This window comes from Dermacentor andersoni, chromosome 7 (assembly GCF_023375885.2).
Source record: "Dermacentor andersoni chromosome 7, qqDerAnde1_hic_scaffold, whole genome shotgun sequence".
Lineage (NCBI taxonomy): Eukaryota > Metazoa > Arthropoda > Arachnida > Ixodida > Ixodidae > Dermacentor > Dermacentor andersoni.
The window spans coordinates 179,017,075-179,043,481 of record NC_092820.1 but is presented as its reverse complement, the minus strand read 5'-3'; the positions used below and the strand labels follow the sequence as shown (position 1 = coordinate 179,043,481).

The 26,407-nt window shown below is 49.5% G+C and overlaps 1 protein-coding gene across 3 annotated transcripts in view; it reads right to left on the bottom strand.

Annotated features, from left to right (window-relative positions):
• Nucleotides 1-26,407, bottom strand: part of LOC126533276 (uncharacterized) — a 389,342-nt gene that overhangs the window by 6,333 nt on the left and 356,602 nt on the right. For 2 of the 3 annotated variants that reach the window (XM_072289419.1, XM_072289420.1), the window contains 2 exons: nucleotides 26,024-26,128; nucleotides 1,665-1,793 (listed from right to left, as the gene is read on the bottom strand). In XM_072289419.1, the coding sequence (XP_072145520.1) occupies nucleotides 1,665-1,793; nucleotides 26,024-26,128 (234 nt within the window). Of the gene's footprint in view, nucleotides 1-1,664; nucleotides 1,794-26,022; nucleotides 26,129-26,407 lie in introns of those variants that run through there. The other variant, XM_050180538.3, reaches the window with a different exon arrangement.

The following is a 26,407-nucleotide window of genomic DNA, read 5'->3' as shown; positions in this document are numbered from 1 at the left end:
AGACAAAGCAAAAAGGTGGGTCTAAAAATTAATCTGCAGAAAACTAAAGTAATGTTTAACAGTCTCGGAAGAGAACAGCTGTTTACGATAGGTAGCGAGGCACTGGAAGTGGTAAGGGAAATACATCTACTTAGGGCAGGTAGTCACCGCGGATCCGGATCATGAGACTGAAATAACCAGAAGAATTACAATGGGCTGGGGTGTGTTTGGCAGGCATTCACAGATCATGAACAGGAGGTTTCCATCATCCCTCAAGAGAAAAGTGTATAAGAGCTGTGTCTTACCAGTACTCACCTACGGGGCAGAAACCTGGAGGCTTACGAAAAGGGTTCTACTTAAATTGAGGACGACGCAACGAGCTATGGAAAGAAGAATGGTGAGTGTAACGTTAAGGGATAAGAAGAGAGCAGATCGGGTGAGGGAACAAACGCGAGTTAATGACATCTTAGTTGAAATCAAGAAAAAGAAATGGGCATGGGCAGGGCAAGTAATGAAGAGGGATGATAACCGATGGTCATTAAGGGTTATGGACTGGATTCCAAGAGAAGGAAAGCGTAGCAGGGGGCGGCAGAAAGTTAGGTGGACAGATGAGATTAAGAAGTCTGCAGGGACAACATGGCCACAATTAGCACATGACCGGGGTAGTTGGAGGAGTATGGGAGAGGCTTTTGCCCTACAGTGGGCGTAGCCAGGCTGATGATGATGATGTTATAGTGAGAAACTCTATGGGCACAAGGGCCAGATATGGCCAAAGAGCGCCATGACAAATGTTGACGATGAATTGAGGATGGCGTGGACAATAAATTGCTTATGGTAGATGTGACATGGCTTTAAAAGGGCCTAAAATACTCGCTGTAAGTGGCGTAAAATATATATAGGTGCTAAAATAATAATGACACTGACTAGTTAGCGATGTGGGCATGGTAATTGGGTTTCGTTAAAAACCTTAATGCAACAAACCATAAGAATGACAATATTAGCACATGATGAACATGGGGTAGGAGAGATAGATAGGGAAAAAGAAGAACTAAATCGACTGATATCCACGTTGTAATCAACACTTAATCGGTACTGAAACATATTCAATCCATTTTCTAGACGAGCTTGTTTAAAGCGATTTTTTCAACTTGCACTATCTAAGTCTCAAATATTTTCAATTTTATTTAGAAGACATGGTACTTGGTATTCAATATGCTGCCGTCCATAGGTAGTTGAAATCTTATTGGGGTTCTTATACTCTGTGTGCAAAGACAGTATTGTATATATCGAGAACTGTACTAAGAATTGGCTTGTTATTTGTAATATACAAAAGCAGCTTGAGATAATAAACTCGCTTAGCTTAGAATTTGAAATGTTGCAAGAATAGCGAACGCGTGCTCAGCTGCTGCATATGACCGCGGTATGCTGTAGCCGGCATGTGGACAAGCTCGACCGTCAAAAAAGCGTGACCGATGCCCGAGATGCGTGCGGGGTCGGGGGACACTTGTGCTAACGAAGGCGGAGGAGGCGGCACAACGCGAAGGTGGTTGCGTCACGTGTTTATGCAAATGCAAACGCAACAGTTCCTACGTCTGGATCGAATCACAGAGGAACGATGTCATCAAAAAGGAGAACAATTTTTTGCAGAGTGTGCATGATATGCGCGGTGTAAAAATGCTTCTCACATGATGCTGAAGGTACACGGAGGCTTTCCCCTGGTGTCCGCCGCGGCCATAGTGGTGCGTATTTCAATGGGACTGCCGGTGATGATGTCCGGTGGCATCGGCGACAGCGGGGTGTTCACCGAGGGAGCTGCGGGGGCAGGACGAACAGAGATTCACAGTTTGTCGTGGTGACGACAGATACGGCAGGGCACTGTGACAACTAAAAAGCTAAAATGCTGGCTTAAGCCCTTTCTGTGTAAAAAAGAATCGATCAGCGACTGTGCTTTGCGCAAGGGGTTTAATTTTTCAATGTAGCAAAATTTGGAACACAACCAAGTGGCGATTTCATTGACTTGGTTATATTGAGGTTTCACTTTATTTGGCGCTGCCATCAGCTTGCTGTACAAAATATGCAGATTTGCACTTGAAGTGCGAAAATGCGTCGATGTACGGTGACCAAAAGTCCCAGCACTAGCTTCTTAAGTCGGCTCGAGGGATTGCATTTTGAGCATGGCAAGTAGGTGTATTAACTTGTTGCGGCCGGTCGTTTACCAGAGAAGCCAGAATCTTGCTTCTCTCTCTATGCTGAATGCTTCAGTGACGCACTCACAGCCCAAGCCATCTCGCGTGCACGGCTCCCGCTCGGTGGCGCTGCTACTGATTCGTCGCCGGCAGGTAGTCGAAATTATATCGGAGTCGCTAAACTGCGGCGTGCTTCATAATCGTAGGTTTGCCATATCTTTATTTTCACATTGTGACTCGTCAATGTTAAGTTGTTAACAGTCCAGACACTGAGGAATTGCGCTGAAACACGTAAGACTGCAAAATAATTCTTTCAGAAATTTATTTTAATTTTTTGGCGGAAAATGTGTTGATTCATATAAAGTGAAGGCCAAACATGGCTTCAATGTCCCTGTCATGGTGCTGTGCCGGTACGTCAATGTGATGTCGTAAATTTCCGAGTGTCACCTCGTATTTAGAACGCTTTGGCATAGGAAAAGTTATCAAAATATGTCAAGTTGAGTCTCAATTAGAATGCAATGCCCAACAAGCATCCATCCATGAGGTCACGGCGATGTGATGTGGGAAAACTGCACAAGACGTCGCCGCATCGCGTTTCGCGTCCTTTCCGGCTTACAAACTCCCCACGACGGTTTTGCTGTCGCTGGATTCGCGGATACACACTTGTTGACTGAAGGCAGCCTCCGGGAGCTCAACCGGGCGCGTGTGCTTGTACGATGATGGCGGCTTTACAATGCGCGCAAACCCAATGGGGGGTCACAAACAGCGGTATTATTATAAGAGCACGTGAACGGGAATATCCGCGCGCACATGCGGCGGTCTTTGTTGGCGGCGCTGCAGCTGATTGTATAGCGTTGCTATAACTGTAACTTGATCCTGTTTAGTGTCCCTTTGAAGCAACTTGTCAAAAGCAAACACAGCAGTGGCTTACTGTCTACACCCATTGGCATGGTCATTAAACAAAGATTATATTCTATCGCGATAGAAATTATATGGACACTCTTGGCGCATTTCTGCCGTCGCCATGATGATCCGTGTTGGATTCTCACCGCTGGCACGAGTTGTTGGAAACTCAGTGCTGACGCCCGTTATTGCAAATGGGTCGCAAGCCCCAAGGGTAGCGTTGGCCTGGCGGCCTGGGGCACTGGAAGCATCCGAAGGTCCCGGCAAAGCATGAGTCGACTGGTAACAGAACAACTGGTTTATTCTAACATCGCAAAAGAGCGGCCGGTCAGGTCGACCGAAGTGGAGAGACGGGAGTGCACGTTACTCAACAGAAGAAATCGGAGCCTCTCTCCTGGCGTCCGGGGGCAGCTGCTCTTATACTCTCGGCGTGGCGGGCAAGAAGGAAGGTCACGGGGTGAGACCACGTGACGGCGGAGCACGGACGAGCTGAGAGACATGTTGAGACGAGTGTAGTGACGCATCGCCGAGCTGGCGCCTGTCAGACCTCCTCGCTTCACACTTGGGGAGCTCCTCTCCCCGGCTGCCGCGCTTTGACAAGCGTGGGCACACGCACACACACGCACACACGAAGACACGTGGCACTGAAACACGCCTGGACGCGCTTGGCGGGGAGGCTTTGCGGGAGCTCCGAACGGGCCAAAATGTATGCCGCTTTGAACGAAGCCCCGGCGTCCGTTGCATCCGCGCCGGCTATACCGCGCGTCGTAGGCGAAACGTAACAGACCGCCCCGCCGGGGGAAGGAGATCCCGAAGGTCAGGGGACTGCATCCGCTGTCCGGAGGGATGTCGCTTGATGATGCTCATAACCGAAGTCGGTCGTCCCTCGGCGTTTCTTGAGCGCAGCGCAGAGAAGGCCTCGTTCTCTCGTTCAGGTTCACACAGGACACTGCAAAGTGACTTCGGGAGAGTTGACATTTTTGTTCTCGTTCCCGGCAAGCGTTAGAACTACGCCGAAAGTCAACCGCTCAGTCAGCAAGCACGGCACAACCCTCACTAAGCCCTGCCAGGCTCTTTCCCCTTTTATACTACTGCCTAGTTCCTTACAGTAGTTTAGCAGCACTCAGAACGCGTCCACAAATCGGAAAATTGCACTAGAAAGCACATCATCACTTTGAAACACTACACAAAAGCAATATGTTAAAAATCCTGCCTCAGGAAGAAAAACATCAGTAACAAACAATTTTGAGGCTGATTCCCACGTTAGGGGCTTCGACTTAAGCCATCGGCGTTACCGTTGAGACTCCCCTTTTTGTAACGCACCTCAAAGGAATGTTGTTGCAAAGCGAGGCTCCAGCGCAGGAGGCGGCCATTTGTGGAAGAGATGGTCTGCAGCCATTGGAGAGGGCAGTGATCCGTCTCGAAGCACGCGAAGCGGAGATCGCAGCGAGCGACCGTACACTAGCTCAGCTGGCGAAAACCCCGTAGCCGCATGCGGCGCGGTCCTTAATGCAAACATCACCCCAGGCAGACACAGCTCCCAGTCAGTTTGATGTTCAAAACACAATGCTCTCAACACGCGCTTCATGACGGAGTGGAGCTTCTCAACGGAATTCGACTGGGGGTGGTGCACTGAGCTGTGTAACAGCTTTACCCCGCACCTTTCGAGAAAGGCTGTCGTCAAAGCGCTAGTAAACACTGTGCCCTGCTCTGATTGGATTTCCGCAGGAAAACCAACTCGCGCAAATATGGACAGTAGTGCATTGACTATGTCAGCTGAGCTGAGTTCCTTAAGCGGTACTGCTTCAGGGAACTTTGTCGCTGGGCAGATCACAGTCAAAATGTGTCTGTACCCCGTGGCTGTTACCGGCAGAGGTCCCACTGTATCAATAACGAGCCGTGTAAAAGGCTCCGTAATGATAGGTACCAACTTCAACGGCGCCCTCGATTTGTCCCCTGGTTTGCCCACCCGCTGACAGGTGCCACATGTCCTCACAAAGTGGTCTGCGTCCCGAAAACACCCTGGCCAATAGTACTCTTGCAAGAGACGGTCCTTAGTTTTCTTAACTCCTAGGTGTCCGGACCACGAACCCCCATGCGACAAGCGCAACAGATCCTGACGGTAGCACTGAGGCACGATCAGCTGATCGAACTCCACTCCCCTGCGGTCTAGATACTTCCGGTACAGGACCCCACCTCTTTCCACAAAGCGAGCATTTTTCTTGGCGATACCTTCCTTGACAGTGCAGCGGATGTTTTCTAGGCTGCCATCCTTCTTTTGCTCGGCTATCAAAGCCGACCGGCTGACTTTTAGCAACCTATTAAGTCCATCTGACGTAGGCGCGATGAGCAAATCTGCAGATAGCTCTTCTAACTTTCCCGCATCGGGAATTTCCTCTCCAGTATCTGATGCCTTTAACGCTACAGGCTCAATTTTATTCAGTTCGGGCGTGCTCTGAATATCAGCTTGCTGCACCTCTGACCCTTTCTCATTGTTCGACAACGTCGGTCCCGCAACTACCGCCTTTGCAGCGAGCTCCCGAACCTTCGATCTGGTTAAGGCCTGAACGCTAGCCTCACCAAACAAAAGCCCCTTCTCGCGCAGGAGGTGATCGGACCTGTTCGAAAATAGGTACGGGTACTGGGGGGGCAGCATAGATGACACTGCGGCATCCGTCTCAAGCGCTCCGAAAGGTCCTTCAATAAGCACTTTTGCTACGGGCAGACACACACTATGAGCTTCCACGGCTTGCTTGATCCATGCGCACTCGCCCGTGAACATATCGGGTTCTACGTATGAGGGGTGAACTACATCCATTGTAGCTGCGGAATCGCGAAGCACTCGGCACTCTTTCCCGTTCACGAGGAGGTCTCGCATGTAAGGCTCGAGAAGCTTCATGTTCTCGTCAGTGCTGCATAATGACAAAAACACGACTTTTGTTTTTGTTTCTGGACACTGCGCCGAAAAGTGACCCGGCTTCTGGCACGTATAACAAACGCGCGCTTGCCTCGTCTCGAACCTCTTTCTGCGTTCGGCTTCGGTTGCCGCCGTCTCCTTACGTTCGGTCGGACTGCTTTCACTCGCATCCGCACTACGTGTGTCCCCCTTTGCTCTCATGGGCGTGAACTTTGGCCTCTCAAACTTGGAGCCAAATTCACCCTTTTGACCGTCCTTAGCTCCGCGAGCCCGACGCGTCACAAACTCCTCGGCTAGCTCGGCGGCTCTAGCCACCGTACTAACGTCTGGCCTATCCAAGACCCAGTACCGCACGTTCTCAGGAAACCGACTATAAAACTGTTCCAGCCCGAAACACTGCAGAACTTTCTCGTGGTCACCAAACGCTTTCTCTTCTTTGAGCCACTCCTGCATGTTTGACATAAGCCTGTACGCAAACTCTGTATATGACTCACTTCTGCCTTTCTCGTTTTCCCGAAACTTCCGACGGAAAGCCTCCGCTGACAGCCTGTACTTTTTTAGCAGACTCGATTTCACTTTGTCGAAATCCTCTGCCTCCTCTCTATTCAAGCGAGCGACTACGTCGGCCGCCTCGCCGGGTAGCAAAGTGAGCAAGCGCTGTGGCCACGTTTCCCGAGAGAACCCCTGCTTCTCGCACGTTCGCTCAAAGTTAACCAGGAACAAACCAATGTCCTCTCCAAGCTTAAACGGCCGCATCAGGTCAGTCATTTTGAACGATACTCGTTCTCCTGCACCGTGTGCCTGACTTCCATTACGAGCGCGTTCCATCTCTACCTCGAGACGCTTCATTTCCAAAGCGTGTTCGCGCTCTTCTTTTTCTTTCTGTTCTTTTCGTTCACGCTCATCTTTCTCTTTCTATTCTTTAAGTTCACGCTCCTGTCTCTCTTTCTGTTCTTTAAGTTCGCGCTCCTGTCTTTTTGCCGTCTCCCTCTCCTCAATGGTCTCAAGGCATTCCGACAGCTCGTCATCCTCAGCTTCTAACTCAAGAATAGCCCTTAGCAGTTCTGGTTTTCTGAGTTTGTCTGAGACATCCAGACCCAACTCTCTTGCAAGCTCCAGCAATTTCGGTTTGCGCAACGACTTCAAATCCATGGCTGCTCTGAATGCTGCTTTCTCTACTGCCTACTATTGTCTTGCCGCAAACTAACCCGGCAGCAACGACAACCACAATTACCAGCTCTGTTTCTGACACTAACAAAAGCCTGGCAAAACTCAGAAGAAGAAAGTCCCGCACTCACCAAACCTCGCAGCCAAGAATTCAGCGCAGTCGTTCCGCTGCAGGCAACCAGTCATCACACAGGGCTCGTTGCACTGCTCCCGGATGGTCGTTGTGCTGCTCAGCATACAGTCAACCGCATATCTTCGCTGCTGGCCTCCGTTGTCGCGATCTCACCGCTGGCAACCAGCTGTTGGATTCTCACCGCTGGCACGAGTTGTTGGAAACTCAGTGCTGATGCCCGTTATTGCAAATGGGTCGCAAGCCCCAAGGGTAGCGTTGGCCTGGCGGCCTGGGGCACTGGAAGCATCCGAAGGTCCCGGCAAAGCATGAGTCGACTGGTAACAGAACAACTGGTTTATTCTAACATCGCAAAAGAGCGGCCGGTCAGGTCGACCGAAGTGGAGAGACGGGAGTGCACGTTACTCAACAGAAGAAATCGGAGCCTCTCTCCTGGCGTCCAGGGGCAGCTGCTCTTATACTCTCGGCGTCGCGGGCAAGAAGGAAGGTCACGGGATGAGACCACGTGACGGCGGAGCACGGACGAGCTGAGAGACATGTTGAGACGAGTGTAGTGACGCATCGCCGAGCTGGCGCCTGTCAGACCTCCTCGCTTCACACTTGGGGAGCTCCCCTCCCCGGCTGCCGCGCTTTGACAAGCGTGGGCACACACACACACACGCACACACGAAGACACGTGGCACTGAAACACGCCTGGACGCGCTTGGCGGGGAGGCTTTGCGGGAGCTCCGAACGGGCCAAAATGTATGCCGCTTTGAACGAAGCCCCGGCGTCCGTTGCATCCGCGCCGGCTATACCGCGCGTCGTAGGCGAAACGTAACATCCGTATATGAGGTCCAAGGGCAATGCTGTACGTGCGAGAGAGGGCGTGCGAGGGTGAGTCTTCCACGGTGGCTGAAGAGGGTGGCTCCACTAGGTGACGCCGCCCTGTTCAGCTGGCTGCGCATACTCCGTTTCCACCTGCCCGGTCCAGGACCTTCCCCTGGATTTATACTCTCCATCTTTTCACGAAGACTGGTGTCCATGACGCGCTGGAACGTTGCAGGCGCCGAGCACAGTCCGAATGGCATGACCATGAACTCGTAGAGGCCGTCTGGCGTGATGAAGGCGGTCTTTTCGCGATCTCTCTCGTCGACTTCTATTTGCCAGTAGCCAGACTTGAGATCCATCGACGAGAAGTATTTTGCATTGCAGAGCCGATCTAATGCGTCGTCTATCCGTGGTAGGGGGTATACATCCTTCTTTGTGATCTTGCTCAGTCGACGATAATCGACGCAGAAACGTAGGGTTCCGTCCCTTTTCTTCACCAAGACAACAGGGGATGCCCACGGGCTTTTGGACAGCTGAATGATGTTGTCGCGCAGCATTTCGTCGACTTGTTCTGTTATAGCTTCACGTTCTCGAGTCGAAACTTGGTAAGGGCTCTGGCGGAGTGGTCGAGCGCACTCGTCGGTGATTATGCGATGCTTTGTGACTGGTGTTTGTCGAATCCTCGATGACGTCGAAAAGCAGTCTTTGTATCGTCGAAGCAGACTTCTGAGCTGTTCCTACTTAATCATGGGGAGACTTGGATTTACGTCGAAGTCTCGTTCGGGAAATATGGTCGTCTAGGTACATGCGGCAAAATCCAAGAGGACGAACGCATTGCTGGTTTGCAGCATTTCCTCGATGTACGCCATCGTCGTGCCCTTGTTGATGTGCTTGAACTCCTGGCTGAAGTTTGTCAGCAACACTTTCGTTTTTCCTCCGTGCAGTCGAGCGGTCCCCCTTTCGACGCAAATTTCACGGTTTAGCAGTAGGCGTTGGTCACCCTCGATGACGCCTTTAACGTTGGCAGGTGTATTGGTGCCGACGGAAATGACAATGCAGGAGCGGGGCGGGATGCTGACTTGACTTTCGAGCACGCTCAAGACATGGTGACTACGAGAGCTCTCCGGCGGTATCGTTCGATCTTCCGACAGCGTTATCGACTTCAACTTCAGGTCAATGACTGCGCCGTGTTGGTTCAGGTAGTCAATGCCGAGAATGACGTCCCGTGAACACGGCTGCATGATAACGAAGGTGGCAGGGTAAGTCCGGTCCTGAACGATAATTATTGCCGTGCAGATTCCAGTCGGTGTGATGAGATGTCCTCCAGCGGTCCGAATTTGAGGGCCTTCCCATGCAGTCTTAACTTTCTTCAACTGGGCGGTCCATTCATGACGGTGTAAGCGGCTCCTGTGTCTGCTAAGGCGGTGACTGCGTAGCCGTCGAGCAGCACGTCGAGGTCGGCGGTTCTTTGTCTTGCGTTGCAGTTAGGTCTTTGCGACGAATCACGGCTGCGTCGTGTTGACGTTTGGCTGGAACGTCGCGTCTTCAGGTCTCGTTCTCCCAGCTTATTTTTTGCTTCTAGGCTTCGTCGGGATGGCGGCGTCTCGTTGATATATCGTCGAGATCGTCTTTTCGGCGTCTTCGTCGGCGGCGGAAGATGTTCGTCAGTTCGACGAACAGCAACCTTACCTCCATCGGTTGCTGCCTTTACTTTTCCGGATATGGGCTGACTGACCGGCCCCGGGCTGGGCCAGTTTATCGACAGCGCTGCGGCGACAGGTGGCGGCCTGGTGACGGCGAACGGGACGGTCGTCGAGGACTCCACTGCGTGGCAGCGAGATAGTCGGCGATGTCACGTGGGCGTTCGCCTTGTTGTGGGCACGATGCGTTGATGGCGAACCCTCGCAGTGCCATCTCACGGTAAGGGCATCGGCAGTAGGCGTGACCCGCTTCTCCGCAGTGGTAACAGAGCGGGCGGTGGTGAGGAGCGCGCCAAATGTCCGTCTTCTTCGCGTAACTTTACCAACGGACGAACACCGCTGCTGGCGGCTCAGATTCTAGGCCCGAGGCTGCAAGAATACCATCAAATCACGTGGACGCCGGGCCACGCGGGTCTGGAGGGGAACGAGAGGGCGAACGCCCTAGCTCGAGCGCTAATCAACCGAGCGGGGCAAGACGAATCGTCTCATCAATCCCCACCATTTACCTTCATGCCCCTGCCGTCCAATTACTGCGACCGACTCGAGATCCAGCGACTCAACCGCAGGATTTATCCTCCGCCTCACAGAAAGCTCAGCACTGAAGATGCCGTAGCTCTCCGACTTATTCAGACAAACACATTTCCTAAGCTACACAAATACAGTAAAATGTTCCCACATACATATCGCGGCATCTGCCCCTGGTGTGGCGACACACGCCCTACACTCTTCCACATCTCGTGGGGGTGCGGGGGCAAACCTCAACACTTAAAGACGCCTAGCACGTCATTTGAGCGGTGGGAGGTACCGCTGACCGGCGATACCCTGGCGGGACAAGGAGCTCTCGTCCAGCAAGTACGTCGAGCAGCCATGGCCAGTGGAGTCCTGGAATGAGGACACCACCCACTCGACCTCATAGCAACCACCTCGATGGTTCGAATAAATGTTTTTTCTCTCTCTCTCTCTCTCTTCGCGTAGCTGCGCTGGGCGACGGGTGGGCGTGCTGGCGGCGGCCGCGTTGGACGACGGAATTGTGGCGTTAAACGGGCCTGGCACGGTCACGCCGGGTGGCCTTGACGGCAGACGAAGGCGGCGTAGGTTATCGCTTCCGGCTGGGGCTGTGGTGATTCTGGTTGCACCTCAGGAACTCCAAGGGATCGCTGAACCTCATCATTGACGATTTCGGCGATTGAGGCAACTTGAGGCTGCGACCTCGAGTACAACTTCTGCAGCTCTTCCCGTACGACCGCTCGATAGTCTCGCGCAGATGGGCCGGTGGCCAGTGATTGAATTCCTGCGTAGTTTGTAGAGTTCGGGCGGCGGTTTAATTGCCGGTTCCTTATTTCTGGTGTCTTTTTCGAAGCTGGTGGCTTCGCGAAGGAACTCTTCTACGGTCCTCGGTGGGCTTCGTATCATTGCGCCGAAAAGTTTTTCCTTCACACCACGCATGAGTATAGGCGGACTTTTTTCACTTCTGGCATATCCGGGTCTGCGTGGCGGAACAGGCGGCTCATTTCTTCCGTAAAGATGGAAACGTTCTCGTTAGAAGCTGGAGGGACGACGATGGAACCACCACGGTGGCATCACTGCCGCGGTGTGACAACGATTGCATGACGATTGTGTGAAGACGATGGCGTGACGTCGACGGCGCATGGCAAGAGACCGATGACGAAGCCGGAGGGACGACGATGGAACGACCACGATGGCATCACATCGGCGGTGTGACAACGAATGAATGACGACTGTGCGACGACGATGGCGTGACGACGACGGCGCATGGCAAGATACCGATGACGAAGCCGGAGGACGACGATGGAACGACCACGATGGCATCACATCGGTGGTGTGACAACGACTGCATGACGACTGTGCGACGACGATGGCGTGACGACGACGGCGCATGGCAAGAGACCGATGACGAAGCCGGAGGGACGACGATGGAACGACCACGATGGCATCACATCGGCGGTGTGACAACGAATGAATGACGACTGTGCGACGACGATGGCGTGAGGATGACGAAGCATGGAAAGAGACCGATGACGAAGCCGGAGGGACGACGATGGAACGACCACGATGGCATCACATCGGCGGTGTGACAACGATTGCATGACGACTGTGCGACGACGATGGCGTGACGACGACGGCGCATGGCAAGATACCGATGACGAAGCCGGAGGACGACGATGGAACGACCACGATGGCATCACATCGGTGGTGTGACAACGACTGCATGACGACTGTGCGACGACGATGGCGTGACGACGACGGCGCATGGCAAGAGACCGATGACGAAGCCGGAGGGACGACGATGGAACGACCACGATGGCATCACATCGGCGGTGTGACAACGAATGAATGACGACTGTGCGACGACGATGGCGTGAGGATGACGAAGCATGGAAAGAGACCGATGACGAAGCCGGAGGGACGACGATGGAACGACCACGATGGCATCACATCGGCGGTGTGACAACGATTGCATGACGACTGTGCGACGACGATGGCGTGACGACGACGGCGCATGGCAAGAGACCGATGACGAAGCCAGAGGGACGACGATGGAACGACCACGATGGCATCACATCGGCGGTGTGACAACGAATGAATGACGACTGTGCGACGACGATGGCGTGAGGATGACGAAGCATGGAAAGAGACCGATGACGAAGCCGGAGGGACGACGATGGAACGACCACGATGGCATCACATCGGCGGTGTGACAACGACTGCATGACGACTGTGCGACGACGATGACGTGAGGATGACGAAGCATGGAAAGAGACCGATGACGAAGCCGAAGGGACGACGATGAACAACCACGATGGCATCACGTCGGCGGTGTGACAACGACTGCATGACGACTGTGTGACGACGATGGCGTGAGGATGACGAAGCATGGAAAGAGACCGATGACGAAGCCGATGGGACGACGATGAACAACCACGATGGCATCACGTCGGCGGTGTGACAACGACTGGATAACTACTGTGCGACGACGACGATGGCGTGAGGACGACGGCGCATGGCAAGAGACCGATGACGAAGCCGGAGGGACGACGATGGAACGACCACGATGGCATCACATCGGCGGTGTGACAACGACTGCATGACGACTGTGCGACGACGATGGCGTGACGACGACGGCGCATGGCAAGATACCGATGACGAAGCCGTAGGGACGACGATGGAACGACCACGATGGCATCACATCGGCGGTGTGACAACGACTGCATGACGACTGTGCGACGACGATGGCGTGAGGATGACGAAGCATGGAAAGAGACCGATGACGAAGCCGCAGGGACGACGATGAACAAGCACGATGGCATCACGTTCAAATTCAAATTTATTTGCCACCATGGTACAGATGATGGCGGGGACCCGTAGTAAAAGCTGCCGTTGGACAGCTTGACAAGGCCACGGGCCCCCACTTTGACAGCAATACAGTGGTTGTTTTTCTTTCCCTTTTTTTTTTTTTTTTTTTCTTTTTTTTTTTTTTTTTTCACACACACGAAAAAGAAAAGAAAATACAGGAAATACAGATAACAAAGGAAAAAAAAAAAAAATACATATAGCAGAGTTGTTATCCGGTTACAGTAGTCAGCATAAAATCAACAGCATTGTCCTGGCTGGAAAAAAAACTTACAATGATGGTGAAAGAAAAAAAAAAAAGGTTAGGTGTAGTGTAAAAAATACTCGAACAGTTTGTGGCGTGTTGTGTTTTGGAGATCAATATCGTTTTGTGCGAGTTTGTTAAGAAGTCGTGGTAGTTTATTTTCTAATGTTTGATTACCATAGAAAGTTCTGTATGTTTTTACGTTCCATTGTGCTATGTTTCTTGTGCTGTACATTGCATCTCGTTTTTCTAAACCAGCTAATTTTGATAGAAAAGATATGTTCTTCAACACCTCGTTTTTCACACACTTGCTCAGACGATAGTCATAAAGTTTAGTAATTGGTAGTAAGTTATACTTTAAGAAAAGTGCGGCCGTATGGTAGGTATGCGGAACATTTTCAACAATTCTTAGAAATTTTTTTCTGTAACAAGTGTAGTTTCTGAAGATTGCCTGCTGTTGTTGCACCCCAGGTTAAATGGCAATAGCTGAAATGCGATTGTATCAATGAATTATATAGCATTAGCATTACATTTCGCGGTAGTATCTCACGGTTCTTGTAAAGAAGACCAATAATACGTGAACATTTATTTGTTACAAAGCTGACATGATCATCCCATGACATTCTTTCATTAAATAATATACCTAATGTTTTAAATGAAGGCACAACTTCTAAGGGTACGGACTGAAGGAATATATTCTTAGTGAGACGGACCTTCTTGTTTCTACCTCTGAAAACAACGACTTTAGTCTTTGCTGTGTTAATCCGCAACGCATTTCTGCTACTCCAGTTTTCTATTTGCCTCAGTGCATTGTTTGCAGTATCTGTGAGTTCGGCTGCATTATCTCCGGCAAGAAAAATACTGGTGTCGTCAGCATAGATGATAAATTTAACGAATGGAGTTGCATGTACAATGTCATTGATGTAAAGATTAAACAGAAATGGACCCAAAATGCTACCTTGTGGAACGCCACAGCCTACAGATTGCATATCTGAGAGGAGACCATTTATTGCTACTGCCTGTTTGCGATCCATGAGGTATGACTGCACAAGCGATAGTGCATGGCCGCGGAAGCCACAACGCTCAAGTTTACGAAGAAGTATTGTATGGTTTAATAAGTCGAATGCCTTCGAAAAATCAAGAAAAATACCAATGACTATCCTATTATGTTCGAGTTCGTTCAATATATATTCTCGTTGATCTAATAGTGCAAGTTCAGTAGAGTGGTGCTTACGGAAGCCATACTGAGCTGCTGTTATAATTTTGTGTTTTTCTTCAAACTGCAAAAAGTTTCTAAGTATTACTTTTTCTAGTAGCTTAGAAAACACGGGTAAGATAGATATTGGCCTGTAATTCCCGAGCTGGTTTTTATCACCCTTTTTAAAGATAACTGTTACACGTGCAATCTGCATTTTACGAGGAAATACAGCGGTACTGACACAAAGGTTTAAGATATGCGTGATGTATGGTAAAATAAGGTCAAAAATATACCGTATAGGCTTTATCTGGAGGCCATCAATATCAATGGATGTGCTATTGTTTAGTTCGTGGAAGGCTGTCATTACATCTGCTTCTTCAACCGGTTTGAGAAATATAGTGTCGCTTATATGAACGACATCACTGAGATTGTTATGTGGGACTTGATTTCTAGAAGCGCAAATAAAGTGCGTATTAAACGTATCTGCTAATTCTTTTCCAGTTATACTTACACCATCGATATTTAGCATATTTAATTCACCTGATTTGCTATTTCTCCCCAAAATTGCGTTTAGCCTCTTCCACATAATGTCGACACGACCACAAGTTGACGTGAATTGATTTGTGTAATAGGCGTTTCTGGCTTTCTTGAGCTCAGTATTCAAGCGGTTTCGATATTTTTTAAACGCTGTCAGATCACATTCAGCTCTCGATTTAATAAACTTATGATATAGGATGTTCTTTGTGTTTATCTTTGCCACCAACTCCGGTGTGACCCATGGTTTGCGACTGTGACGCCTTTGTTTTTTTGTTAATATTGGGAAACAGGCCTCGTAAATCGGCTTCAGAATACCTAAGAATGCCTCGTAAGCATTATTGGCGTCATTTTCTAAAAGGACAGGCCTCCAGTTGTTCTTTTCTACCGAGTTTCTAAATGTCGACAGTGTTTTTTCAGATATAAGTTGGAAAGAATATGTTGAACTACGTTTCTTTTTAGACATGTTTTTAACACACATAAATATTGGCAAGTGATCGCTGATGTCAGAAATTATTACTCCAGATGTGATCATACTAGGGTCATGGTTAGTGATAAACAAATCGATCAGCGATGAAGACGTGATCGTAACACGCGTTGGCATTTTGATTGCATTCAGAAGTCCATGTGTTCTAAGCAATAAGTCTAAACTCATTTGGGATGCATCAACCGATAACATATTAATGTTTAGGTCACCACCAAGGACAATGTTTAAATGCTGACTGGTTGCAAATGAAATCAGGCTTTCAAGAAAATTCAAGAATATGGCTACGCAACCCTTTGGTGGACGATAGCACACTGCAAAAATAGTGTTGTTCAAACACATTGTTAAGATTTCATATTCTTTCACAGAAACTGTGAATCGCTCTAATATTTCAGGCCGCCACTTCTTCTTAAATGATATGGATACGCCACCACCAATACCAGCGTAACGATTCAGAAAAAATGTCTCATAACCAGGAATTCGAAAGACATCATAATCACTTGTAGACCAGGTTTCGCTGATCATGATAGCGTCAATGGGAACATTTAGTTGTTGAAAGAAAGTGTCGAAATATGCTTCTTTACGTCTGACAGATCGAGCATTGATATGAAGACATTTGAATGACGTCTGGAAAACCGGGCCAAGGTAATCTTTGAAGTTCTCTGGGAGTAGATAATTCTTTTCTGTTACAGTCTGCATTTTTGGCAGGAAACAAAAATAAAAAATCAATTTTCCCTTCTTATTGCAGCTTGCCAAGGTCGCAAGAGTGCTGCACTAGCATTGCTGACGCGCCATCAGTCTTTCTTATCAGAATCTTGCCGTTGCTGTGCCAGACATACTTGTACTGATTTGTTTTTGCCCATTCTTTCACTTCCCTCAGCAGTTCTCGATTTCGCCTGGTCAGGTTTTCCAACATGTGAACATTGGCATCCGCAGTGGTCAACTCCCGCCTGCTAGCCCACCATTTGTCCCTCATGCTCTGTCTCGCGAAACGGCAGATGATGCCAGGCACTTTGTCACGCTTTGCCGGCAATCGATGAATTGCCGTGATGTCGTGTTCTGATAGCTGGGGCAATCCACTTTCACCGGCCAAAGCATTAAGTTTGGACATTAAGCCACTATTTTTTTCGCCTTCCGTTTGTGGTACACCATGAATTTCTAAGTTCAGTTTCCGGTTGCGCCACTCGAGGTCATCGAGTTGGACACTGAGCGATTCAAGCTGCTCTTTGTTCATTTCTGTTTTTGCGAGCCTAGTCTGGATTGCTTTAATATCTCGCTCATTTTGTTCTGTGCGCGTCAACAGGTCTGTCATCTGTTCGGACATAAACTGCACCGATTGCTCAATTCCATCGACAGTTTCTTTCAGTGGCAACAAAACATTAAGTTTTCGGTTAATCTCCTGAAGTACGACCAACATATCTTCTACGGTCAACGGTGCTTTTTCTTTCTCATCCTGGTTAACATGTGAGGTTGGTAGCCTACATTTCGGGCATTTCCATTTCTGGTAGGTTGATTTCTTAGATTTTATTGTTGCCTCCGACACTCCTGCGCAGCTTCCTACATGGTACGAAAGCTTACAAGTCATGCAAGATATACTCTCTTTGGGATCCAAGATTTCTTGTTCACACTCAACACACTCCATACTGACATAAACAAGGTTCGCTCCTTTGGCAGCAGCAGTGGCAGCAACACAATAACACCCCCCTCAAAAAAAGCCACTAACCTGTAACAGTATGCAGGAGTATTTAGGCAAACGCTCTTCCGAACACTGCTGCTGCCAAAGTGCCGTCTTGGATGCGATGCCGTAGCTTTATAGCAGATGCGTCGATGCAAGCGCCACGCCAGGTGATGCCAGCCGGTGACGTCCGTCCTTGATAACTCTTAGTTGATAACCGGAGTCGAAATGCAGCCTCAGAAAACGTGCGCTTCTCGGCTTATAGTGGTGTCGTCCTAGGATCGTTGGCGGTGTGACAACGACTGCATGACGACTGTGTGACGACGATGGCGTGAGGATGACGAAGCATGGAAAGAGACCGATGACGAAGCCGGAGAGACGACGATGAACAACCACGATGGCATCACTTCGGCGGTGTGACAACGACTGCATGACGACTGTGTGACGACGATGGCGTGAGGATGACGAAGCATGGAAAGAGACCGATGACGAAGCCGCAGGGACGACGATGAACAAGCACGATGGCATCACGTTGGCGGTGTGACAACGACTGCATGACGACTGTGCGACGACGATGGCGTGAGGATGACGAAGCATGGAAAGAGACCGATGACGAAGCCGGAGAGACGACGATGAACAACCACGATGGCATCACTTCGGCGGTGTGACAACGACTGCATGACGACTGTGCGACGACGATGGCGTGACGACGATGGCGCATGGCAAGAGACCGATGACGAAGCCGGAGGGACGACGATGAACAACCACGATGGCATCACGTCGGCGGTGTGACAACGACTGCATGACGACTGTGTGACGACGATGGCGTGAGGATGACGAAGCATGGAAAGAGACCGATGACGAAGCCGAAGGGACGACGATGGAGCCACGATGGCATAACGGTGGCGGTGTGACAACGAATGAATGACGACTGTGTGACGACGATGGCGTGAAGACAACGGCATGCGGGGAGTCGGATGAGAAAACCCGAATGAAGACGATGAAACGAGCATGACGGCGTCACAGTCACGAGCCACATAGTGGCCGAAGCTATTAGACAACTTCGGCCACTGGGTCGGCATAGAAGGCGTGACGGCGACGGCATGACGAGTCAGATCACGAGGCCGGAATGATGACGATGGAACCAGGACGGCATCATGGTCATGAAGCCACATTTAGTGGCCCAAGCTAGTAGACAACTTGGGTCGCTGGTATGGCGTAAGAGGCTCTGAAGATATATAGATAGATAGAAAGATAGGCTCAAAGCGCCTGAAGTAGGCGTTTTGCTGCCCCTTTTAATACGTCCCCTCATTAAAAGAGCGTGTATCTACCAGATACATGGTAGCACCCTCTGCGACGCTGCAGAGGGTGCTAAGAATCCCTGGCTCCGGACAGGCCGCCATTGGAATATGAACCTGGCAACGTTTAACGCTAGAACGTTATCTAGTGAGGCGAGTCTAGCAGTGCTATTGGAGGAATTAGAGGGCAGTAAATGGGATATAATAGGGCTCAGTGAAGTTAGAAGGCCGAAAGAAGGATATACAGTGCTAAAAAGCGGGCACGTCCTGTGCTACCGGGGCTTAGAACGAGAACTAGGAATCGGATTCCTGATTAATAAGAACATAGCTGGTAACATACAGGAATTCTATAGCATTAACGAGAGGGTGGCAGGTCTTGTTGTGAAACTTAATAAGAGGTACAAAATGAAGGTTATACAGGTCTACGCCCCTACATCCAGTCATGATCACAAGGAAGTTGAAAGCTTCTATGAAGACGTGGAATCGGCGATGGGTAAAGTCAAAACAAAATACGCTATACTGATGGGCGACTTCAATGCCAAGGTAGGCAAGAAGCAGGCTGGAGACAAGGCAGTGGGAGAATATGGCATAGGCACTAGGAATAGCAGGGGAGAGTTATTAGTAGAGTTTGCGGAACAGAACAATATGCGGATAATGAATACCTTCTTCCGCAAGCGGGATAGCCGAAAGTGGACGTGGAGGAGCCCGAACGGCGAGACTAGAAATGAAATAGACTTCATACTCTGCGCTAACCCTGGCATCATACAAGATGTGGACGTGCTCGGCAAGGTGCGCTGCAGTGACCACAGGATGGTGAGAAGTCGAATTAGCCTAGACCTGAGGAGGGAACGGAAGCAGCTGGTACATAAGAAGTCGATCAATGAGTTAGCGGTAAGGGGGAAAATAGAGGAATTCCAGATCAAGCTACAGAACAGGTATTCGGCTTTACCTCAAGAAGAGGACCTTAGTGTTGAAGCAATGAACGACAATCTTGTGGGCAGCATTAAGGAATGTGCAATAGAAGTCGGTGGTAACTCCGTTAGACAGGATACCAGTAAGCTATCGCAGGAGACGAAAGATCTGATCAAGAAACGCCAATGTATGAAAGCCTCTAACCCTACAGCTAGAATAGAACTGGCAGAAATTTCGAAGTTAATCAACAAGCGTAAGACAGCTGACATAAGGGAGTATAATATGGATAGAATTGAACATGCTCTCAGGAACAGAGGAAGCCTAAAAGCAGTGAAGAAGAAACTAGGAATTGGCAAGAATCAGATGTATGCGTTAAGAGACAAAGCCGGCAATATTATTACTAATATGGATGAGATAGTTCAAGTGGCTGAGGAGTTTTTTAGAGATTTATACAGTACCAGTGGCACCCACGACGATAATGGAAGCGAGAATAGTCTAGAGGAATTAGAAATCCCACAGGTAACGCCGGAAGAAGTAAAGAAAGCCTTGGGAGCTATGCAAAGGGGGAAGGCAGCTGGGGAGGATCAGGTAATAGCAGATTTGTTGAAGGATGGTGGGCAGATTGTTCGAGAGAAACTGGCCACCCTGTATACGCAATGCCTCATGACTTCGAGCGTACCTGAATCTTGGAAAAACGCTAACATAATCCTAATCCATAAGAAAGGGGACGCCAGAGACTTGAAAAATTATAGAGCGATCAGTTTACTGTCCGTTGCCTACAAAGTATTTACTAAGGTAATTGAAAATAGAATCAGGAACACATTAGACTTCCGTCAACCAAAGGACCAGGCAGGATTCCGTAAAGGCTACTCAACAATAGACCATATTCACACTATCAATCAGGTGATAGAAAAATGTGCGGAATATAACCAACCTTTATATGTAGCTTTCATTGATTACGAGAAAGCGTTTGATTCAGTCGAAACCTCAGCAGTCATGGATGCATTCCGGAATCAGGGCGTGGACGAGCCGTATGTAAAAATACTCAAGGATATCTATAGCGGCTCCACAGCCACTGTACTCCTCCATAAAGAAAGCAACAAAATCCCAATAAAGAAAGGCGTCAGGCAGGGAGATACGATCTCTCCAATGCTATTCACAGCGTGTTTACAGGAGGCATTCAGAGACCTGGATTGGGAAGAATTGGGGATAAGAGTTAATGGAGAATACCTAAGTAACTTGCGATTCGCTGATGATATTGCCTTGCTTAGTAACTCAGGGGACCAACTGCAATGCATGCTCACTGACCTGGAGAGGCAAAGCCGAAAGGTGGGTCTAAATATTAATCTGCAGATAACTAAAGTAATGTTTAACAGTCTCGGAAGAGAACAGCAGTTTACAATAGGTAGTGAGGCACTGGATGTGGTAAGGGAATACATCTACTTAGGACAGGTAGTGACTGCGGATCCGGATCATGAGACTGAAATAATCAGAAGAATAAGAATGGGCTGGGGTGCGTTTGGCAGGCATTCTCAGATCATGAGCAGGAGGTCGCCATTATCCCTCAAGAGAAAAGTGTATAACAGCTGTGTCTTACCAGTACTCACGTACGGGGCAGAAACCTGGAGGCTTACGAAAAGGGTTCTACTTAAATTGAGGACGACGCAACGAGCTATGGAAAGAAGAATGATAGGTGTAACGTTAAGGGATAAGAAAAGAGTAGATTGGGTGAGGGAACAAACGCGAGTTAATGATATCTTAGTTAAAATCAAGAAAAAAAATGGGCGTGGGCAGGACACGTAATGAGGAGGGAAGATAACCGATGGTCATTAAGAGTTACGGAATGGATTCCAATAGAAGGGAAGCGTAGCAGAGGGCGGCAGAAAGTAAGGTGGGCGGACAAGATTAAGAAGTTTGCAGGGACAACATGGCCACAATTAGTACATGACCGGGGTAGTTGGAGAAGTATGGGAGAGGCCTTTGCCCTGCAGTGGGCATAACCAGACTGATGATGATGATCTAACAGATTAGAAGAATAGCGCGCGCGAAGGACGCACTACGAATGGGCTCCGGCTCTTGGAACACCTCACAGCTGATCTTTTGTTTCTACATGCTTACCGCCGCCAGTCGACGGGTCTTAACGAGTGGAATGTTTTGAGACCAAGATCTCCCAGATCCGGTGACACCTAGGCCCTTGGACATTTCGAGACGAGCAGCCGCAGCGCTAGGCCTAACTTAGGCGCCGCGATTATGGCGTGACAGCATCGCTTGCCGCTCATGCACACTGTACTGCTACCAAGAAGATGGCTGCCTGTGACTCCCTACCTGCCGCAGCATTGGACGAAACCACACCAGCCGCCGATATGGATCAAGAACCGAGTTAAGACAACGAAGACGGGACTTGGTTTCTCGTGGCCGCAAGAAACAGGCCCAAACTACATCGAGCTTGCCACCCAACACTGAACCTACACAACAGGGCCACCAACATCTGACATTACGCAATAAGAGCTCGCAGCTGCCCCCGCTATCGATCGACGACTTGAAAGTGGTCTTCCGACCGAGAGATGGACTGAATATCGGTGAGTCGGCGAAGCACTCTATAGTCAGAGCTATAGGCACAGCGGCTCAATTAAACGAGAGGACGCACAACCAGCTAACCATTCGAATACGCCGAGAGCAGAACGTCGCAGTGGTCAGCACACCGGACGAAGAACTAGAGGCAAGACTGCAGCTGATCAAGTCTATATGCCTGGAAAACAAGCAGTACGAGGTTCAGGCCTATGTGGCTGCTCCGAATGCCTCCAGCAAAGGAATAATCTCCGGCATAGAGAAGAACACTACGCCGACAACGCTGATGACAAACATCCGATCCCCTATGGCTCACGTCCTGCATGCAAGAATAATGGGAAATTCAGCCACGGCCATCATCACGTTCTCTGGCATTCTATTCCCCCGTACATCTGCTATTACGGAGCAGAATATCGGTGCTACATTCATAAACTCCGACAGCAGCTGTGCTGCGTGTGCCTCTCCACGGGTCATCGAGCGGACGTTTCCCCAACCCCGGATAAAGCCCGGTGTGCTGCGTGGGAAACTTCCAACCCCTCCGAAGGACACGAGTGCACGCTGAAATGTTTTCATTGTGGTGGTGAGCACCCTACCACCCGATGTCCAGTAAGGCAACAAAAACCCTCTAACAAGACCCACGTGTTCCGAGAGCAGCAGAAGATGGCGGAGCAACAACTCCAGCACGACAAGCAGTTCAGAAAGGTGACGACATTCAACGTTTCGGCACCTACGACTGATGCAACACGTGGTCGTCCCCGCTCGCGACGGGACGACTTCGCACAACATTTTTCGGCCGCCAGTAAACAAACAAAAAAATTGATTATTCTGGGAGCTTTGAATGCGTCCCACCCAGCATGGGGGTACCCAACAGAAACTCCAAAAGGCCGCCGTCTAGCCCACGCCATGAGCATTCATCGATTCACTCTATTGACAGAACCTGACACACCAACCAGAATGGGCAACAGCGTAAGCAGGGATACCTGCCCTGGCCTAACAATGGTCAAGGGGTTGACTCAATGCTCCTGGAACAACCTAATGAATAATCTGGGCAGTGACCACAGCATTCTAGGCACAGAAGTCCAACTGGTGGCCATACGCACCCCAGAACATGCAATTAAAATAACGAACTGGGACGCTTTCCGGTGCAACAGAACCAAATCTAAAGAACACGACGCGCCATCTCTATACGAGTGGATACGGCAGCTACAAGCAGATTTTAAAGCTGCCACTAAGCAACTTATTGCAACAACGGAGACCGGATGTGGACTGGCATCTGTTCCATCTCTGGGATGCTCGAAGAGGTCTGACCAAACGATGGAAGAAGCAGCGGCACAACCATAAGCTGAAACAAAGAATCGCCCGGATCACAGCAGAAGCTAAAGAATACGCCACCAGCCTCACTAATAACAATTGGCACAACCTCTGCGACCACCTTAATGGCACGCTAAGTACTTCCAAAACATGGTCCCTCCTCAGAGCACTACTCAACCCAACGCGCACAACCAACACCATCCGCACTATCATCCACAAAGAACAAATGGATGATGACGCTCTCCTCCAAACACTGCAACAGAGATACATTGCTACAGGTCACCGATCGGAGTACAAAGACTATCCACACGAGGAAGAAACCCAATTGGACGGCGATATTACAGAGACAGAAGTGGGGGCAGCCCTACAGGACATAAGACGTAACACGGCGCCCGGAGCAGACGGCATTCACTATGGACTGCTACGCAACCTCGACAATTAGGCCATACGGCAACTCACAGCACACTACAATGACAATTAAAAAAACAGAAGGCTTCCACAGGAATGACGAGACGCCAATATTACCTTAATTCCGAAACCCGGGAAACCGCTGTCCCTCCAAAATCTCAGACCCATTTCCCTGACTTTGTGTATTGGCAAACTCTTCGAGCACGTAGTTCTAATGCGCCTCCAGCGTCACCTTACCTTATTGCTATCGACCAGGTCTGTCTACGCAGGACATAATTCTACAACTTAAGGAGGACGTTGTGGATAGTCCGAGTAAGGTTTAAACAAGAGCCATTCTGGCGTTGGACCGCAAGGGAGCCTTCGATAACGTCTCACATGACCTCATTCTAAACAATCTTGCATCCTCCCGATGCGGAAAACGCATCTATGATTATGTCCGAGCCTTCTTATCTGACCGCACAGACACAATCGGCCTAGGTAATATTCGGTCGGATATCATAAAGCTTTCCGGAAGAGGGACTCCCCAGGGTTCGTTTCTCGCCCTGGTTCGCCCTGGCTCGACTCTTTGGCGATGACACATCGAACACACCGGTCCTATACAGCGACGTGGTCCGCTACCTACGGAAACGTGCCTATGTGTAGTCGTATTAGATAGTACAGACGTTCTGACGGCTTCAGCCACACTCAACACTGTGGACAGTGGCACGGCGGAAGAGGCTGCTATCGCCTTAGCTATCGTACACACTTCAACCAAGCCGGCACCGGATGGACCCATCGCAGTGGTCACTGATTCAAGACCACCTGCACAACTTTGGCACAAGGGAGGGTGACGCCCTACACATACCGCATCCTTACATCATTACACCCCACAGCATTACACAGGGTGCGTATCGTCTGGGCACCTGGACACGCCTCTCTCCATGGTAGTGGAGAGAGGCTTGTTATCTTACTCGGTAACCGGGCGCCATTGGAAGAGCTGTGCAACCCAGACGACGCACCGACAGAAGCACTGAACTACACTGAAACTCTCCAATATTACAGAGATAGCAGGGAACACTTCCCTCCACCACATAATTCCCCTAACCGAGAAGATGCAGTCGCGTGGCTTCAAACTAATTCATTTCCCCGCCTCTTTTATCTTCGCCAATATCCCTCATACAGGCCCTACTGTGGAGCAAAGCCCACAGTATATCATTGCACCTGGGAATGCCCGCACCCTCAGGGTTACTCCCCTATTCCTTCACCTTCCTCCTGGGAGGCTGCGCTCACTAGCGTAGATCCGCAAGAGCAGCGACGGCTGGTCCGGTGGGCACGCGGAGTGGCGCGAGCCAATGCGGCCCTGAACTACGGGCTCCACTTACGAGGAAGTCACCCCATCTTATTACAAATAAATGCTTTCTCTCTCTCTCTAATAGAGCAGAACACGTTAGTATCACCCACATATAACATAATGACAGAACAGCTTTGAATACTTACAAGATCGTTAATGTGCAGTAAAATAAAACAGGTCCTAATACGAATCCTTGATGCACCCCGTAATTAATATACTGAATTTCACAACTACGCCATTTATTGATGCGTACTGCATTTTTAGAGGTGAGGTATCTTTTTACTATTACACATAAGGCAACACCACAGATTCCATAAACAGGGAGATTTTTTTCTAAAAGAACATCGTGTTGCGCGCAATCGAAGGGCTTTCTAAAATCAAGCGAGATACCAAGAGTAAGGATTCCGTTTTCTATGTTGTCAAGGATTTGTTCCTTTATTTCGAGCAAAGCGGCTTCCGAAGATTTGCTCCTGCAAAAACCGTATTGCTCATTTGCTGTTATTTTATGCGCGTCTAAAAACCCGGAGATCCTAGCGCGCTAACAGCATGCTGATCAATTTTCATTGAACGCAAAAGTACGATGAAAGTATGTCATACATGCACAATGCGCGGAGATTGGCCTGTAGTTGTTCAAAGCGTTAACTGTCACTCGAGCTAGCTTCATTTGATCTGGGAACACACCTTTAAATAGAATATTACAGATATATGCGAGAGGCACGCTTACAACTTCCCTAATGGCCTTCAGAGGCTTAGCTTTTATGTAATTTGCATTAGAATCGTAGCTGTATTTTAACGATAAGATTATGGTCTACATCTCGTACTGCTCAGTTGCCGGCAAGAACGCTGTAGAAGAACATCCGACTAACTACGTACACTTACGGACACTCATACTTAACTCCCGTATCCGTAGAGTAGGTCCCCAGCGGGGCCGGCGAGGCGGCTGCCGATTGTTGGTCTTCCTCTCCAGGCTGATTCTTGTTGGCCTGGTTGACCTTGCGGTTCCTGCGACGCAGGTGCACAACTCGCTCTCAGAGACTGCTTTTGCTCGAGGCCACGTGAAGCCGAATGCTGAGAGGAGAGCTGTCGCAAATATTGGTCGAAGGACAGTTATTTTAGCACTATGGAATAATTAGTCTAAATCATACCTGTGACTATGACCTGGCTCCGTATTCTTGCTCCGCCATCATAAACAGCTCCTTCTTTATTGTATATCATATTGACCGCTAATAAACACTAGGACCGGGGAAGAGAACACAAAAGGACGGCACCAACTAGGCCAAA